The sequence below is a fragment of the Arabidopsis lyrata genome, assembly GCF_000004255.2.
Source record: "Arabidopsis lyrata subsp. lyrata unplaced genomic scaffold ARALYscaffold_5, whole genome shotgun sequence".
Lineage (NCBI taxonomy): Eukaryota > Viridiplantae > Streptophyta > Magnoliopsida > Brassicales > Brassicaceae > Arabidopsis > Arabidopsis lyrata.
Window position 1 is genome coordinate 17,521,196 of NW_003302551.1, and position 15,937 is coordinate 17,537,132.

Sequence of the window (15,937 nt, forward strand, 5' to 3'; positions counted from 1 at the left end):
ACACATGGTTTTGCTCTTGGTGAAAATTTATGTCTATCAGAAACATTAGTCGACACATAACACAAACAACCAAAGTAAACATTGCTAAATCTGAACACACATTGTTGGTGTCGGATCCCGCACCAGAAGTACGAGACCAACCAAAGATTGCCACGTAATCAGGATAATGGCCCATAAAGGATGAAGCCCATTGGACCCGCGAGCCGAAAGGATGGACGAAGTGGTTGTCACCATTTAGATAACCCGAAGTGACTGCACTATGACGCGAGTTCGGTGTAGAAGACACGGGTAAGTCGGTTCGAAGACATTTGGGCCAGAAGAGGCGAGGCCCGTGAAGATCAGAGTCAACTCAAATTCAAACGTTGAGCATTAAAGCCGAAGAATCAAAACGGACACATTTAAGAAGGAATAATTGTACTTAATTACTCATTTTAAATGTCGTTTAGCTATGTATAAATATAGAGGCCAGTGGCCATGTAAAGGGGGACCATCTAAAAAAAAGAGAGAAATAATATAGCAATTTTCGTATCAATTTACAAGTTCTTACGTATTCATTTTTGTCCCTCAAGAATAATCTTTCCCATTTAACAAAATACTTGAGTGTGTGAATCCGACTTCCACATTTTGGTGCCGTCTGTGGGGAGATCAGGATTCTTGAGTGGGCAGATTTCTTCTTTTCTACATTTCCGAGATAAGCGACAATGTCCGGAGGAGACGCCGTTGAAACATCATTGGCCGAAACCCTCAAAGCTATGCAGCAAACCATGTCGGACATATCACAAAAGTTCTCGGATGTGGAGAAGGCCGTCGATACGTTGCAAACATCCCAGGTATCTCTTAGTCAAAACGTCAATAATATACAAACTCGTGTTCGCTCTTTAAGTGCAGGAAACCCGGTGGGAACCCGAAGAGGGATATTCAACTCGCCAAGTTCCGCTGCACGAAATGAAACCAGCGGACAAACAACTCCCGGTGCTACAAATAATGTAGCTCAGACGTCGGAAGAAGAGACGCAGCTCGGGGATGAAGAACAATTTGCAGCTCAGTACGAGCAGGAGAACCTCGACCAGTTCGAGACCATGAAGAAGGTTAGCCAGGAATTAAAAGAAATGAAATCAAAATTTCATCAGGCTACAAGTTCGGAGCCAGACATTAATCGAGTCATTGAAGAAGCAAGGCGAACCCCTTTTATCCCGCGAATTGCAAGTTTGAGGATCAAAGATTCCCGGAAGCTCAAGTTGGACCCTTACAGCGGATTGGAGGATCCAAAAAGCTATCTTGCAGCCTTTCTGATCGCTGCAGGAAGAGTCGAGTTGGATGAAGCTGATGAAGATGCAGGCTATTGCAAGCTGTTTTCGGAGAATCTATGTGGCCAAGCTCTAATGTGGTTCACCCAATTAGAGCCGAGTTCGATCAGCAATTTCGACGAACTGTCAGCCGTGTTCTTAAAGCAATATTCTATCCTTATGGATAAAAGCGTTTCGGATGCCGATCTTTGGAACTTAACGCAAGGATCTAATGAGTCACTTCGAGTTTTCATCACCAAATTCAAAGGGGTGCTATCAAAACTCCCAAGAATCTCACAGCAATCAGCTTTATCTGCCCTACGAAAAGGATTGCGACATGATTCAAGGTTTAAAGAAGACTTAATACTTCATAAACCAGACACAATTCAGGATGCACTCTTCCGCGCAAACAATTGGATGGAGGTAGAAGACGAAAAAGAAAGTTTTGCCAAGCGGAATAAACAAGAAAAGCCGGCAATCACCGTCCCTACCAAGAAGTTCGAGCCTAAAGAGAGCAAAGGACCAAGGAAGTTTGGGTCGCAACCCTTCAACAATTCTGTCGGGAAGCAATTCCAAGGGAAAGGAAGATCAAACACTTGGGTCCGTGATGAAAGTCTATATTGCGACATTCATAAAGTAACCGGACATTTAACCAAGGATTGCAGCGTTCTTAAAAAGCACCTCGCAGAGCTTTGGGCTAGTGGTGATCTTTCTAAATTCGATATAAAAGATTTTGTGAAGGAGTACCACGAAGTAAAGGAAAACTCCAAAGATCAGGATTCCAAAAGACCAAGGTTATCCAACGAGGAAGAACCGAGAAGTTCTAAGGGGAAGATCAATGTGATTATAGGAGGATCCAGATTTTGCGGAGATTCAATAAGTTCAATCAAAAAGCATCGACGAAATGTCTCACTCAAAGCAAGCTTAAGCGAAGAAGTCGATTTTCAAGGTGCATCAATATCATTCGATGAAAAAGAAACGCGGCATCTCGAAAAACCGCATGACGATGCTCTAGTCATTACTCTTGATGTCGCAAATTTCGAAGTATCAAGGATCCTTATAGATACAGGCAGTTCGGTCGACTTGATCTTTTTAAGTACTCTAGAAAAAATGGGAATCAGCCGAGGAGACATAGTAGGACCTCCATCTCCGTTAGTTGCATTCACAAGCGAGTCATCCATGTCTCTCGGAACAATCAAGCTCCCAGTCCTTGCCAAGAAGGTATCGAAAATCGTGGACTTCGTTGTCTTCGATAAGCCCGCTGCTTACAACATCATCCTCGGGACTCCCTGGATTTATCGAATGAAAGCAGTCCCCTCTACGTACCATCAATGTATCAAATTTCCAACATCAAATGGGGTGGAAACAATTCGGGGAGATCAAGAAGCTTCACGAACTTGTTACTTAGCTAGCCACCGTATGAAGATTCAATAGCAATTAGCGAAGCCCGCAAAAGAAGGACTAAAAACCAAATTTCCTAGTGGGCAGAAGAAAGAGGATGTGGTAGTCGAAGTGGCACTGGAAGAAGACAAGCCGGACCGGAAAATTAGAATTGGAGCAACCTTGACTGGCCAAATAAAAGAAGCTTTGATCGAACTCTTAAGGAAAAACAAAGCGTCGTTTGCATGGTCAGCAGCGGATATGCCGGGTATAAATCCGGGTATAATTTGTCATGAACTAAACGTAGATCCAAGCTTCAAACCGGTGAAACAAAAAAGAAGAAAGCTTGGGGTCGAGCGGGCAAAAATAGTAAACGACGAAGTGGATAAACTCTTGAAGATAGGGTCCATAAGAGAAGTGCAATATCCGGAGTGGGTAGCAAACACTGTCGTTGTCAAGAAAAAGAATGGGAAAGATAGGGTTTGCATCGACTTTACTGACCTAAATAAAGCGTGTCCCAAAGATAGTTTCCCTCTCCCGCATATAGATCGACTTGTAGAGTCCACCGCTGGAAATGAGCTGTTAACGTTCATGGACGCCTTCTCGGGTTATAATCAGATAATGATGAACCCCGAAGATCAAGAAAAGACGTCATTTATCACAGATAGAGGTATTTACTGTTACAAGGTAATGCCTTTTGGTTTGAAAAATGCAGGAGCAACTTACCAACGGTTGGTGAACAAAATGTTTCACAATCACCTCGGGAAGACTATGGAAGTCTACATAGATGATATGTTGGTTAAATCGTTGAAGAAAGAAGATCATGTTAAGCATTTGGAGGAATGTTTTGATATTCTCAATAAATATCAAATGAAGCTGAATCCGGCGAAGTGCACATTTGGAGTCCCATCCGGAGAATTCCTTGGTTATATTGTGACAGAAAGAGGGATTGAAGCCAATCCAAATCAAATTAACGCCTTTCTAGACATGCCATCTCCGAGAAACTTCAAAGAAGTACAACGGTTGACTGGGCGAATCGCGGCCTTGAATCGTTTTATCTCGAGATCTACAGATAAGTCGTTGCCTTTCTACCAAATTCTAAAAGGGAACAAAGGATTTCTTTGGGATGAGAAGTGTGAAGAAGCTTTTGGGCAGCTTAAGGCATACTTAACCACTCCACCTATACTGTCCAAACCGGAAGTGGATGAAAAACTCTACTTATACGTTTCAGTTTCAAACCACGCGGTTAGTGGAGTCTTGGTTCGGGAAGACCGTGGGGAGCAGAAACCAATTTACTATGTGAGCAAGTCAATGACGGATCCGGAAACCAGATACACAATGATGGAAAAACTTGCACTCGCGGTGGTAACTTCGGCTCGGAAGTTGCGTCCATATTTTCAGTCCCATCCGGTTGAAGTATTAACTAACCAACCACTCAGAACAATACTTCATAGTCCAAGTCAATCCGGACGTTTGGCGAAATGGGCGGTGGAATTAAGCGAGTACGACATAGAGTTTAAAAGCCGGATCAGTATGAAAGCTCAAGTCTTAGCAGATTTCCTGACCGAACTACCAATACCTGGAACGATAGATCAACCGGAGAACCAAACTTGGAAATTACACGTAGATGGGTCTTCAACAAAGCAAGGATCCGGAGTGGGAATTAGGTTGGAATCTCCGACATCAGAAATTCTAGAACAATCGTTCCGATTGTTATTCAATGCCTCTAACAATGAGGCAGAATACGAAGCCCTTATTGCCGGACTTCGGCTAGCACAAGGAGTTGGAGCTAAGGAAATATTGGCTTATTGCGATTCGCAATTAGTAGCTAACCAGTTTAATGGAGACTATGAAGCCAAAGATTCAAGAATGGAAGCTTACCTCGAAGTGGTGAAGGATTTATCTAAAAATTTCTCGAAATTCGAGTTAATCCGCATACCTCGCGGAGAGAATACAACTGCAGATGCACTCGCCGCATTGGCGTCAACATCAGATCCTGAGTTAAAGAGAGTTATTCCGGTAGAGTGCATCTCGGAGCGAAGCATTCAAGACAGCAAGGAAACCCTCGTCGTTACAAGGTCTCGAGCAGCGGCACGTGACCATGGTGAACCAGAGATCGAACCGCCACCCAACAAACGCAGGAAGTCAAAAGGATCAAATACATCTAACAAGGAACCCGTTGTCTTAGCTGAAGAAATGATTCCAGAAACGATGATAGAAACCGAGCCATTACTCGAGGAAAATATTCTTGAACCAAACGAACATCCCGAACCAGAGCCGCGGATATTTCACAAAGTTGACCAAATTCCGGCTAAAGACTGGGGGGCTGACTGGAGGGAGCCAATAAAGCACTACATCACGACAGGCGAGCTCCCAAAGAATAAATGGCAGGCCAGGAAAATGAAAGTCGTTAGCGCGAAATTTTGCCTATCAAAAGATGCGTTATATAGGCGAGGTGTTAGTGACCCTTACCTACTATGCATTTTTGGGCCCGAAGTCGAAATCGTCATGAGCGAAGTGCATGAGGGATTATGTGGAAGTCATTCATCAGGAAGAGCTATGGCTTTTAAAGTTAAAAGAATGGGGTACTTTTGGCCCACTATGATCACAGATTGCGTTAAGTTCGCCCAAAGATGCAAGCGCTGCCAACTCCATGCGCCATTAATCCATCAACCGTCGGAGTTATTCTCTTCCATTTCCGCCCCATACCCGTTTATGAGGTGGTCGATGGACATCATTGGACCATTGCACAAATCAACTCGAGGTGTACAGTACCTTTTAGTCCTCACGGACTACTTTTCGAAATGGATTGAAGCTGAGGCGTATGTCGGTATCAAGGATTCGGCGGTAAAGACTTTTATTTGGAAAAACATTATATGTCGACATGGAGTTCCGTACGAAATAGTCACTGATAATGGACCGCAATTCATTTCACACGAGTTTGATGCCTTTTGTGCGGACTGGGGAATTAAAGTTAGTTATTCTACTCCAAGATATCCGCAAGGAAACGGTCAAGCCGAAGCCGCGAACAAGACGATATTAAGCAATATCAATAAACGCTTAAGTCATCTAAAGGGAGGATGGTATGAAGAACTCCAACCCGTCCTGTGGGCTTATCGTACAACCCCTAGGCGACCTACAGGAGAAACTCCATTCTCTTTGGTTTATGGCATGGAAGCGGTAGTACCAGCTGAACTCAACGTGCCCGGACTTCGTCGAACGGAAGCACCGTTAAATGAGGAAGAAAATTCAGCGATGCTTAACGATTCACTGGATACCATAAATGAAAGGCGTGATCAAGCTCTAATTCGGATCCAGAATTACCAACAGGCAGCAGCCCGGTATTACAATTCTAAGGTCAAAAGTAGGCCGTTCTTCGTGGGAGACTATGTATTAAGGCGTGTATTTGACAACAGAAAAGAAGAAGGCGCCGGTAAACTCGGTATTAATTGGGAAGGACCTTACGTTATTACCGAAGTGGTTCGGAACGGTGTTTATAGGTTAAAAGACCTAGAAGACAATCCAGTCAAGCGACCTTGGAATGTGATCAACTTAAAAAAGTTTTATGTTTAAAAGCTACATGCATTGTTTATGTACATGAACTACGATTTGGCTTGATCCCGAAATGGGTACGTAGGCAGCTCGAAAACGAGTTCAGCTATTAATAAAATTTTTTTTGTTTTATTTCTTTATTAAAGGAAGAAGGTTCGGCTATGCGAACATACAAGAGATTGGAAATAAAGCGTTTACAAAAAAAAAGGGAGGCGAAGTGTCCCTCATCGTACACTTCGAACTACGAAATCCTCGTTGACGAGCAGAACACTTCAATTCCTTGACCAGCAAGATCGAGGATTGACATCATGCAGTCCGGAATTCGAGCAAAGTCGGAGATTCCAAGCTCAATCCACTCTCCGGGGTGAGATTCAAGAATGTAAAGATTTCTTGACACCGTAGTAAGTCTGCGTTGCATCCGGTTAATCCTCTTCCGGAGTCTCCTCTTTTCCGACGTAAGCTTCCGGTGTTGAAGTTCAAGTGTTTCTATGAACGCCGTCGCTGTTCCTTGGTCTCTGACTGAGAGATTCCTGATCAAAGCACAGGGGGCTCGGATCTGAGATCTCGAGAAGCCGCGAAGTGGAGGAGGCTGCCTGTTGGGCTCACTTGGAACATCTTCATTCATCATTCCGATTCTGGAGAAGTCGGGCATAGATTCTGAACAGCGTAGATTGAACTCCATGCCTGCTAAAATAAAAAAATGGTGAGGAATAAAGGGGGGTTGAACCTATAATTTATAGGAACCCCATATCCCTAGCAAGCTACGGATTCTATCCAAGTAATGGAATGATTCGCGGAGAGATTTATGCCCTCGAACGGATCCTGCATTAAAAGATGCATCTCGAAGAGTATTTGGAAAAGAAGGAAAGTAGCAAATATTTCCATAAATAAAAAAGGGCCGAAGCCCATTACGAGTTTTTGTTTTTTAAAAAAAAAAAGAGAAGAGAGAAGCGAAGAAATTGGAGAACATTTATGGGAGAGGCTCAGGAACAGGCTCCTTCATCGCCGGTTTAGTCCTCGAAGTGGACGCCTTGTTTTTGGCATCCACTTCGGAACGGTCCCGAAGGCGTTTCCGGCAGTCGCTGGCCTCCTCCTCCAAGTCCTCTTCCTCTTCATCGTCGGATGGAGTGACGAAGACGGGGGCGTTCGCAGGGCCCGGGATCCCTCTAGCGCGGAGATACATCCGAAGCATCTTCGGGATCTCAGCAACGGAGTCGAAGTTCCGCCACTCCCATTGAAAGGGGTCGCTTTCCAAGGCCCGTATCTTCCTCTCCACTCGAGCGATGCGAGCCTCGAGTGTTTGCCTTTTGAGGCCCAGCCGCTGCCTCTCTTCACATAGCCGGCGGTGCTTGTCGGCGACCTAACATAAAAGAGTGAATAATATGAAGCAAAAAGTTTTTAAGCCAAAAACTTTAAATATTTACCTTATCGATGAAGTCGCAAGCCTCTTTCTTCTCCTTTGAAGGGAAGTGAAAGACGGCGTGAGGAAAGAGAACGCCGGCCGGTTCAAAGCCGTCGCCGGATAAGAAGAGGGGACTGCCGGGAGCGATGGGGGCTACTTCTTCGTTTTCCATCCTTAGAATATTTCTCAAGTGAGATTCTATAGTCATGTTTAATAAAGCCTAGAGGTAGGTAAGCCTTTACTTATAATGATTTAGGGTTTGTCTTGGAAACATAAATTCATTAATGATAGCGTGCCCAAGTGGTTTAAACCATTTTTGGAAAATCGAGAAAAGGCAATTATTACATTAAAAGACGCGCCGTTCTCTTTAAGAAGGGAAAAAGCAACCGTCGCATCAACTGCAAAAGTTTCTAAGGCCCAAGCCTAACAAGTTTACCGAGTTGACTAAACCCGAAGTGGGGAACTCGCTTTAAGCCGAGCTCAGTTCTCGCATTCTAAAGAGAAAGGTCTGATCAGCCTATAAAAATCTCGAAAGCATTGCCACAAGGCCACAAAAGGTTAAAAGCGGACTTTGCAAACCCGCATTTAATTTTAACCAAGCCCCCTTGGGTCACAACCTAGAAAGGTTTAAAAGCCTCCTCAGGCAAATATCTTGTTCAAAAGAGAATAATAATAAAGCCTCCTTAGGCAAAAATAATTGTGAAATTAAGTCTTAAAAATAAAGGGACAATCCCCAAGTCAAAGTGGACACAGCCACTACGGAGCAGCAGCTACCTCGGAGTCCGGCTCAACAGTCGAAGCTTCATTCACGTCCTTGGCAGCTGCTTGATCAGATGAAGTTTCCTGACCACCCTCCACGGTACAACCAACCTCCGGAGTGACCTCCGACACCATAGGAGCTACGGGCGGGACAACGTCCTCCGCCCCACTTGAGCCTAGGAATAATAATTCCAGTCAACCAAAGGTGCAAGAAAAGGAAAGGTAATAAATGTCAGGAGCCAAGCATTACCTGCCCAGTCTAGACCTGATTCGCTTATAGGAGGCGATTCGGTGAAGAATTCCTCGAAGTCCTGAGGGTTGAAGGTCGAAGTAGGAAGAGCTGCCAAGCGACTTCGCTTTTCAGAAAGATTAGCCGATAGTTCAGTTCTCTCTTGATCCTCGGAGAAATCCGCATCATGGATTTGATCCAGCAGGATCAGGTTGCTCTCGTGCTCCTTGATGTCAGATTCCAGGTCAGACCTAGCCTTCTCAGTCTGCATGAATCGGATGGCCCCTTGGATCAACTCCATCCCGCGTCCCTTGACCTCTTTTCTGGCTTTTGACGCCGACTTCGCCAACTCGGAGTCACGCAATTTGGCGATCGCCTTGTACTTCGCGTTGAGCTCGATGAGTTGGTTGTTCAGGGAATCAGCGTTTGATTCAGACTCTTGCAGCCTACCTTGAATACCAGAAAACTCTTCCTGGAGTTTGAAGTTCTGGTCGTACTGACCCTGCAGCTCCCCCTTTATTTGCGCAAGCTCGGATGTTAAATTGTCGACTTTGTCCTCCAGATCATGCTTGGAGCCGGCAGAAGAACTGAGTTCGGCCTCAAGGGCGGAGAGTTTCTTCGTCAACATGTCAATCTCCTTCTCCCGGCCAATGACCAACCCTTCGTAATGTTCGATCATGTCGTTAAATTCGCTTTGAGCCTGGCGTTATACATGAACCCGGGATGATAAGTCAGTTCGCAGAATGGCAATACAATAAAAAATATACATAAAAGAAAGCGGGACTAACCCGAGATGAGTGATGCGCGTGAAGCAAATAACGTTCACGAATCGCGGGGCGCCATTTGTTGAAATCTGGCAAGATCGAACCAGAACGGGTCTTGAAGCATCGGAAGACGCTGCCTTCTGTCTCCATAGCTGCGAAGAAGGAAGAATTGTAAAAATTGGAATTTTAATAAAGACGAAGGTTTAAGTGTGTGTAAATCACCAAACCTGAAAGCGATTTGACTTGAGGTACAAGAGCAGGCTTCAGCCTCGAGGGAGCATCTCGAGATTCAGAATCTCCTTTTTTCGGAGACGCGCTCCGGGCGGTCTTTCCACTATCAGGCTGGGAAGAGGAAGACATGTCAACCGGTCGTGGAGGACCCATTGGTTCAGAAGGAGGGGATGACCGAGGTGAGCGGTCAGTCCGGGTCCTTGACTTTTCCCTCTGCGGGGAAAGATCACTACGAGAGGACCTGTCTCTCTTTCGGCGAACCAAGTTCTTAATTGGCTCGTTACTAAAATCATCCCGGGAAGGACGAGGTGAATCACGGCGAGGAGATCGATCCCTCCGAGGAGAACGTGAGTCGCGACGATCTCGACGAGGAGTTAATCTGAAGGAAGCAACAGATCGAGCTCCCTCAGTACTGCCATCATCGACCAGCAAGGTCCTACTATAGTCCTTCTTGTCAATAGAAGTCGCGAGAAACTTTTTCTTCTCTTCGCAAGCTTCAGCCATCGGCTTGGAAAGCAACTTTCGCTTGGCCGCAAGGGCCCGAGATGACATTCCCTGAGTTGAGGGAGGGGGAGGAATTTGGTGAAGATGACCAGGCGGACTCATCCTGAGTCTGTGGTTAGCCTCTATGAATCGTTCGAGAGTGAAGGAATTCCAAAGGGTTTCCCCTTCAAGAATTATTTTGAAGAATTCGATGAACTCTTCAGATGGGAGATTGGAAGCGATGAAAGCTGCGAAATGAAACAACGATGTTAGTTAATAAAGATAGAGAAACAACCGGGAAAGATACGGGCGACCTAATCTCTACCAGGTTTCGCCGACCACTTCGAAGGGAGGAAATCTGCAAGATTTCCAACCGAAGCGGGAGTTTTCTTAATCAAGAACCAAGGATGATGCCAATTTTCATCCTTGTTTGGAAGATGCGAAATGATGTTCCTGTTGGCGTTAGGATATGCTGAGAAATACCCCGTTTTCTTCGACGAACTTCTCACGCTTAGAAGCTCATTTAATTCGGCAACTCCGATAACGTAACCGGCCTCCGCCGCGATTGTTATAATGCCGAGAATTGTGCGGAGAAGATTGGGGGTTAATTGAGGAAGAGCGATTTCAAGAGCCGCTAGGTATAAAATTAGGGCTTCGGGAAGAGGAAAGGTAAGCCCGCAACCCTTGAAATAAATCTCATACACACAGAAGTAACCATTGCGATGGTTCTCTGGAGATTCTGTGGGGGAAGCTATTTGTGCTTCAGCCATGATTTCCGGCGGAATCCGGCAAAGCTCTTTCAACCGCTCTAGGGATTGAAGAGTACAAGTGGACCTATAGTGCGGACCGGCAATGTCACCAGGGCGGGTGCACTCATCGTTACTAGAACGCCTCTCGTCGAAAGACGGAGACTCGGGTCTATCGGAATCAGAAGTCATTGGAAAGAAAAATTCAAGATCCGGCGAGGAAGGGTTTTGTGAAGGAACGAAGAGAGAGGTTTTGATTAAAGTACAAAAGTAAAAGAAGAGAGTAATGGTGAAAAGAAGTTACTTCAAGCTAATGATGAAACCGCCTCGGAAGTTGTGTGGGAAGTGGGAAGGTTTTTTCCCGTTTTAATAGTAAATTAATCAATATACGGTCATAATGATGACAGATGTCACTCGGTTTAAAAAGGATAGTGCCAAAATTAAAGGAGTGATGGGACTTTCGGCGGGAAATCAGAAAGATTCTCGAGCGCAATCTTTGGCCACTTGAGCATTTAAAGTCCTCCGAACTGGAATAAACACTTCGAAGAACTTGGGGGGCTAATTGTTGGTGTCGGATCCCGCACCAGAAGTACGAGACCAACCAAAGATTGCCACGTAATCAGGATAATGGCCCATAAAGGATGAAGCCCATTGGACCCGCGAGCCGAAAGGATGGACGAAGTGGTTGTCACCATTTAGATAACCCGAAGTGACTGCACTATGACGCGAGTTCGGTGTAGAAGACACGGGTAAGTCGGTTCGAAGACATTTGGGCCAGAAGAGGCGAGGCCCGTGAAGATCAGAGTCAACTCAAATTCAAACGTTGAGCATTAAAGCCGAAGAATCAAAACGGACACATTTAAGAAGGAATAATTGTACTTAATTACTCATTTTAAATGTCGTTTAGCTATGTATAAATATAGAGGCCAGTGGCCATGTAAAGGGGGACCATCTAAAAAAAAGAGAGAAATAATATAGCAATTTTCGTATCAATTTACAAGTTCTTACGTATTCATTTTTGTCCCTCAAGAATAATCTTTCCCATTTAACAAAATACTTGAGTGTGTGAATCCGACTTCCACACACATGGCTAGAAGCACCACTGTCTATTATCCAAGCATCAGGTGAAAGAATTTTCTGTAAAGAAGATAAAGTATAGTTTTGAAAAGTGAGATTATTATTCTTATACTTAAGACTAGTAGAAGGAAATGAAACAGTACCAGAGGTAGAAGTTTGAGCCATCAAACCGAGTTCAGTAATTGTTGCAGTAGTACCAGAAGTACTTGAAGAAGTCACAGGCTCTTGTGCTGGTACTTGAGCTTGAAACTATGAAAGAAAATGATGGAGTTGTTGTGGAGTAAGATCTTGTATATTGAATGTATTTCCACCATCAGTAACCTGTGGAACATTATGTGAAACCATATAGGGATACGTCTGAGAACCAGCTCCAGTAGAATAAGGAATAGACTCTGTGTAGATATTAGCAACAGCATTCGTCGGAGCCATTTGCATTTGCATTCTTGGCTGAGATGACATCATCCTAGGCTGAAACTGAGGAGTTTGAGTCTGCATTCTAGGTTGAAACTGAGGATTCTGCATCTGCATATTAGTGTTCCTGTAGTTAAAACCAGAAGCATTGACTTTATAGCCAGGAGGATATCCAATTATCTTGTAACATTTCTGCACTGTATGTCCAAGTTTCCCACAATTAGTACACACTGGTTTCTGAGCTGATCTCATCGTATTATAAGCAGCAATATATGCATTCTCTGCATCAACATTTGTAGTTGCCTGAAAAGCCACACTATCCACTCTAGAAGAAGGCTTGATTGATTTCTGTCTCTCATCCTGAGCTAACATATTGAATGCCTCTTCAATATTTGGGATAGGCTTTAACATCAATATATGTCTACGAGTCTGATCATAACTCTCATTCAACCCCATCAAAAATTTAGTAACACGACTTCGTTGCTGTAAATTCTCCCATTTAACAGCCGCTTCACATTCACACTTACCACAAGTACAAACCGGAAGATCAACATAATTCTTATGTTCTTCCCAGAGAGTCATCAATTCAGTATAATAAGTAGAAATATCCATAGATCCCTGTTCAAGCTTGCTAAGACGCTGCTCTATATCAAACACACGTGGTGCATCATCTTGCTTAAATCTTGAAAGCAAATTACGCCATATACCTTCAGCAGTACTGATGAAAAGTAAACTTTGTCCAATCTTCTTAGAAACAGAGTTTATCAACCACGTTGTCACAATATCATTACACCTAGACCAAGCAACATAATCTCTATGATCTATAGGCGGTTTCTTTAAAGTTCCATCGATAAAACCTAGTTTATTCCTCACATTTAAAGCCATCCACACAGATCTTCTCCAAGAATGAAATTCAGAAGCCTGAGTAAGTTTATCAGAGACAAGAACAAGACCTACGTGATCATTGCTGTGAAGAAAGAATGGATTCTCATACCGATCCACCTGATAGTGAGACTGATCTTGATTAGGTCTAATCGTCGAAGCATTCACCGGATTGTCCGTCGAAGATGGAGGTACATAAGATCCCATTCTCAGAGTAAGAATTGAGAAATTACAAAGAAATGTGTGACGAAATTAGGTATAGAAACAAGAAATTCGTCAACACAAAGGTCAAAAACAAAGAGAAACAAAGAAATCATAATGAAAACAAAGAACAATTCCGGCGAACAGCTCAAAGAAGCTCAAAAAGAAAAAAGGTAGAATCGTTGAAGAAAATCAATCGGAAAACTCATCGCCGATGAAAGAAGAATGCGGAAGATCAATTAGTTTGCTCTGATACCATATTAAACTCCGATGATCGGAGTATCAAAGACGGCGACGAGAGTAGATCGGAGTTGTAACGGAAGAAACAAACTTTCTTATTCAAGAGAAATCAAAAATGTTTGTTACAAACTCAAAGACTAATTAATCTCTGATTAAGCTTATATACAATCATAAGATAACTAAACCAACATTTAAACCGGAATAAACCAAGACTCTAATATAGCACAACCCAAAAGATCCAATCTGATACGATATATGAATCCAAATATATGTCTTCAAAAATATCGATTCATTTCATATATATTGAGCGTAAATGACTTAGCAGATTTAAATCAAAGATTTGTGAAGGAATCTTTGATTTATATTAAACATGAAACATGTTGTTTTGACTCGAGAAACGTAACTTAGAACCTTTGTTTTGGGAAGAAAATGATGTACGTGCTTAATTAATTAATAATACAAAATGTTGAAATCATGAAATAATGTCAATTACCACAAACATGTACATGCGCAGTAATTACTTAGGCTTGGAATACAAGTAAGTACATATTGCTAATTGTGAACTCCAAATCAAGTAATACATGAAATCATACAAAATGATTTATAAAGGAACCTCTGAATTAGCTTAAACATGATGACTTTTATGTTTAAAATTAATTAAACATGATCTATATACATGCTTGATCCAAATTCGAACACTATTAATGTATAATATCATGGACAACGGATGAAATAACAAACGGAAAATTTTTAAAAATAACTAAAAGAATAATTTTATAGATAAAGATGGAATAAAAAATGTGAAATAAGATAAATGTGAGTGTTATATATAAATGGGTTTTGTGCCAAAAAAGACCTTCAACTCGACCATTTTTGTAACTTTACCCTTCATCTCCGAAAAATGCAGATTAATTCTACGAAATCCAAAATAATATGCAATATAACATTTATTTATTACCTTTAAGTTCGTAAAATTTTGATAAATAATATGTCAAATCGAAACCCTCGCGATAATGAGTTCAACTCTATTTTTAGAATTTTGAAAAACTAATGTATGTGACCAGAAAAATATTTAAAATACGTATAATGATTATATTGCGTATTATTTTGGATTTCATAAGACTAATCTGCATTTTTCGGAGATAAAAGGTAAAGTTGAAAAAATAGGCAAGTTGGAGAGTTTATTTTTTGCACAAAACCCTTATATATATCATCTCTACTTATCTTGGCAAAACTAAAATTAAATCTGACCCATACTCAATCTGTTTAACATAAACATAATTAATATTTATACATTCAGAGATCTGGATTTCGATTCCTAGATACTGCGATTTATTAAGAAATTTACAGATTATTAGAGGCAAGTGTGCAGGAGATCTCCAGCGATGTACAATTATAGCCGTTCGCCAGGATTTTACGTAGAGAGAAGTGTCCATCAAGAGCATGAAAAAGGAGGTGAAGGAGGTGTCGTCTGTCGGCTGTCGTGAATTTAATAAATCCAGACGTTAAAAAAAAACATAATTCACGAGATGATTTGCAGCCTGATTTTTTTTTTCCATAAAACAATCTTTTTGCTGTAAATTTTTTTTTTGTTAGTTTTCTTTATATTTTTTGGTAGGGATTTACTATAGTAGATACAGTCAAACCTCTATAAATTAATACTCGATAAATTAATAACCACGATAAATTAATAAATTTGGCCGGTCCTAAGTCGGGCTAGTGTAAAAATTAACCAAATTTGATAAGATAATAAGATAATAAGTTTTTTGAAATCCCTATGTAAAAATATAGTCCCAATAATATCATAAATTAATAATCATGTAAATTTGCACATATATATGTATATATATATAATAGTTTTAGAGTTTTTTCATAAAAATAGCCAAAAGTTTTTGTAAGTTTTCAAATTTTGAATATGCATAATTTTTGTTTTAATAGTCGTATAGATTTTAAAATACAACAATGAATGTCACTATTTGTGAATTTTAATTGAGAAATTGTTAAAAATACCCCTTTTTCAATACCCCTTTTCAAAAATGCCCCCTTTGAGTGTCCATTTTTAAGTTTGCCCTCTTTTAATTTTTAATGACCATTTTACCCTTATTTGAAACAAAATTAGGTCCACAAAATACAAAATATTTTTTGGCGGGAAAAGTGATCCCGCAATTTTCCCGCCAAAACACTTGTAAAAACCTTTAAAAAACCTTGTAAAATTTTCCCGTAAAAATTTTTCCCGCCAAAAAATTTTTTTTGCGGGAAAAGTGATTTCCGCAATTTTTTTTGCGAAATTTTTA

The 15,937-nt window shown here is 41.7% G+C and overlaps 1 protein-coding gene across 1 annotated transcript; it reads right to left on the reverse strand.

Annotated features, from left to right (window-relative positions):
* Nucleotides 1-9,283: 9,283 nt before the first annotated feature.
* LOC110228558 (zinc finger CCCH domain-containing protein 18-like) lies at nucleotides 9,284-10,107 on the reverse strand. Its single transcript, XM_021026239.1, has 2 exons — nucleotides 9,686-10,107; nucleotides 9,284-9,308 (listed from the first exon to the last, which is right to left on the reverse strand). The coding sequence occupies exons 1-2, from the start codon at nucleotides 10,105-10,107 to the stop codon at nucleotides 9,284-9,286; spliced, it is 447 nt and encodes a 148-aa protein (XP_020881898.1).
* Between the last annotated feature and the right edge of the window lie 5,830 nt (nucleotides 10,108-15,937).

Bases quoted from the DNA above. Each gene is read 5' to 3' on its own strand.
- LOC110228558 (XM_021026239.1), bottom strand. From the start codon at position 10,107: ATGGCTGAAGCTTGCGAAGAGAAGAAAAAGTTTCTCGCGACTTCTATT. The intron at 9,309-9,685 runs GTCTCCGAAAAA...GTATAACGCCAG, and splicing joins GGAAAGACCGCCCGGAGCGC to GCTCAAAGCGAATTTAACGA.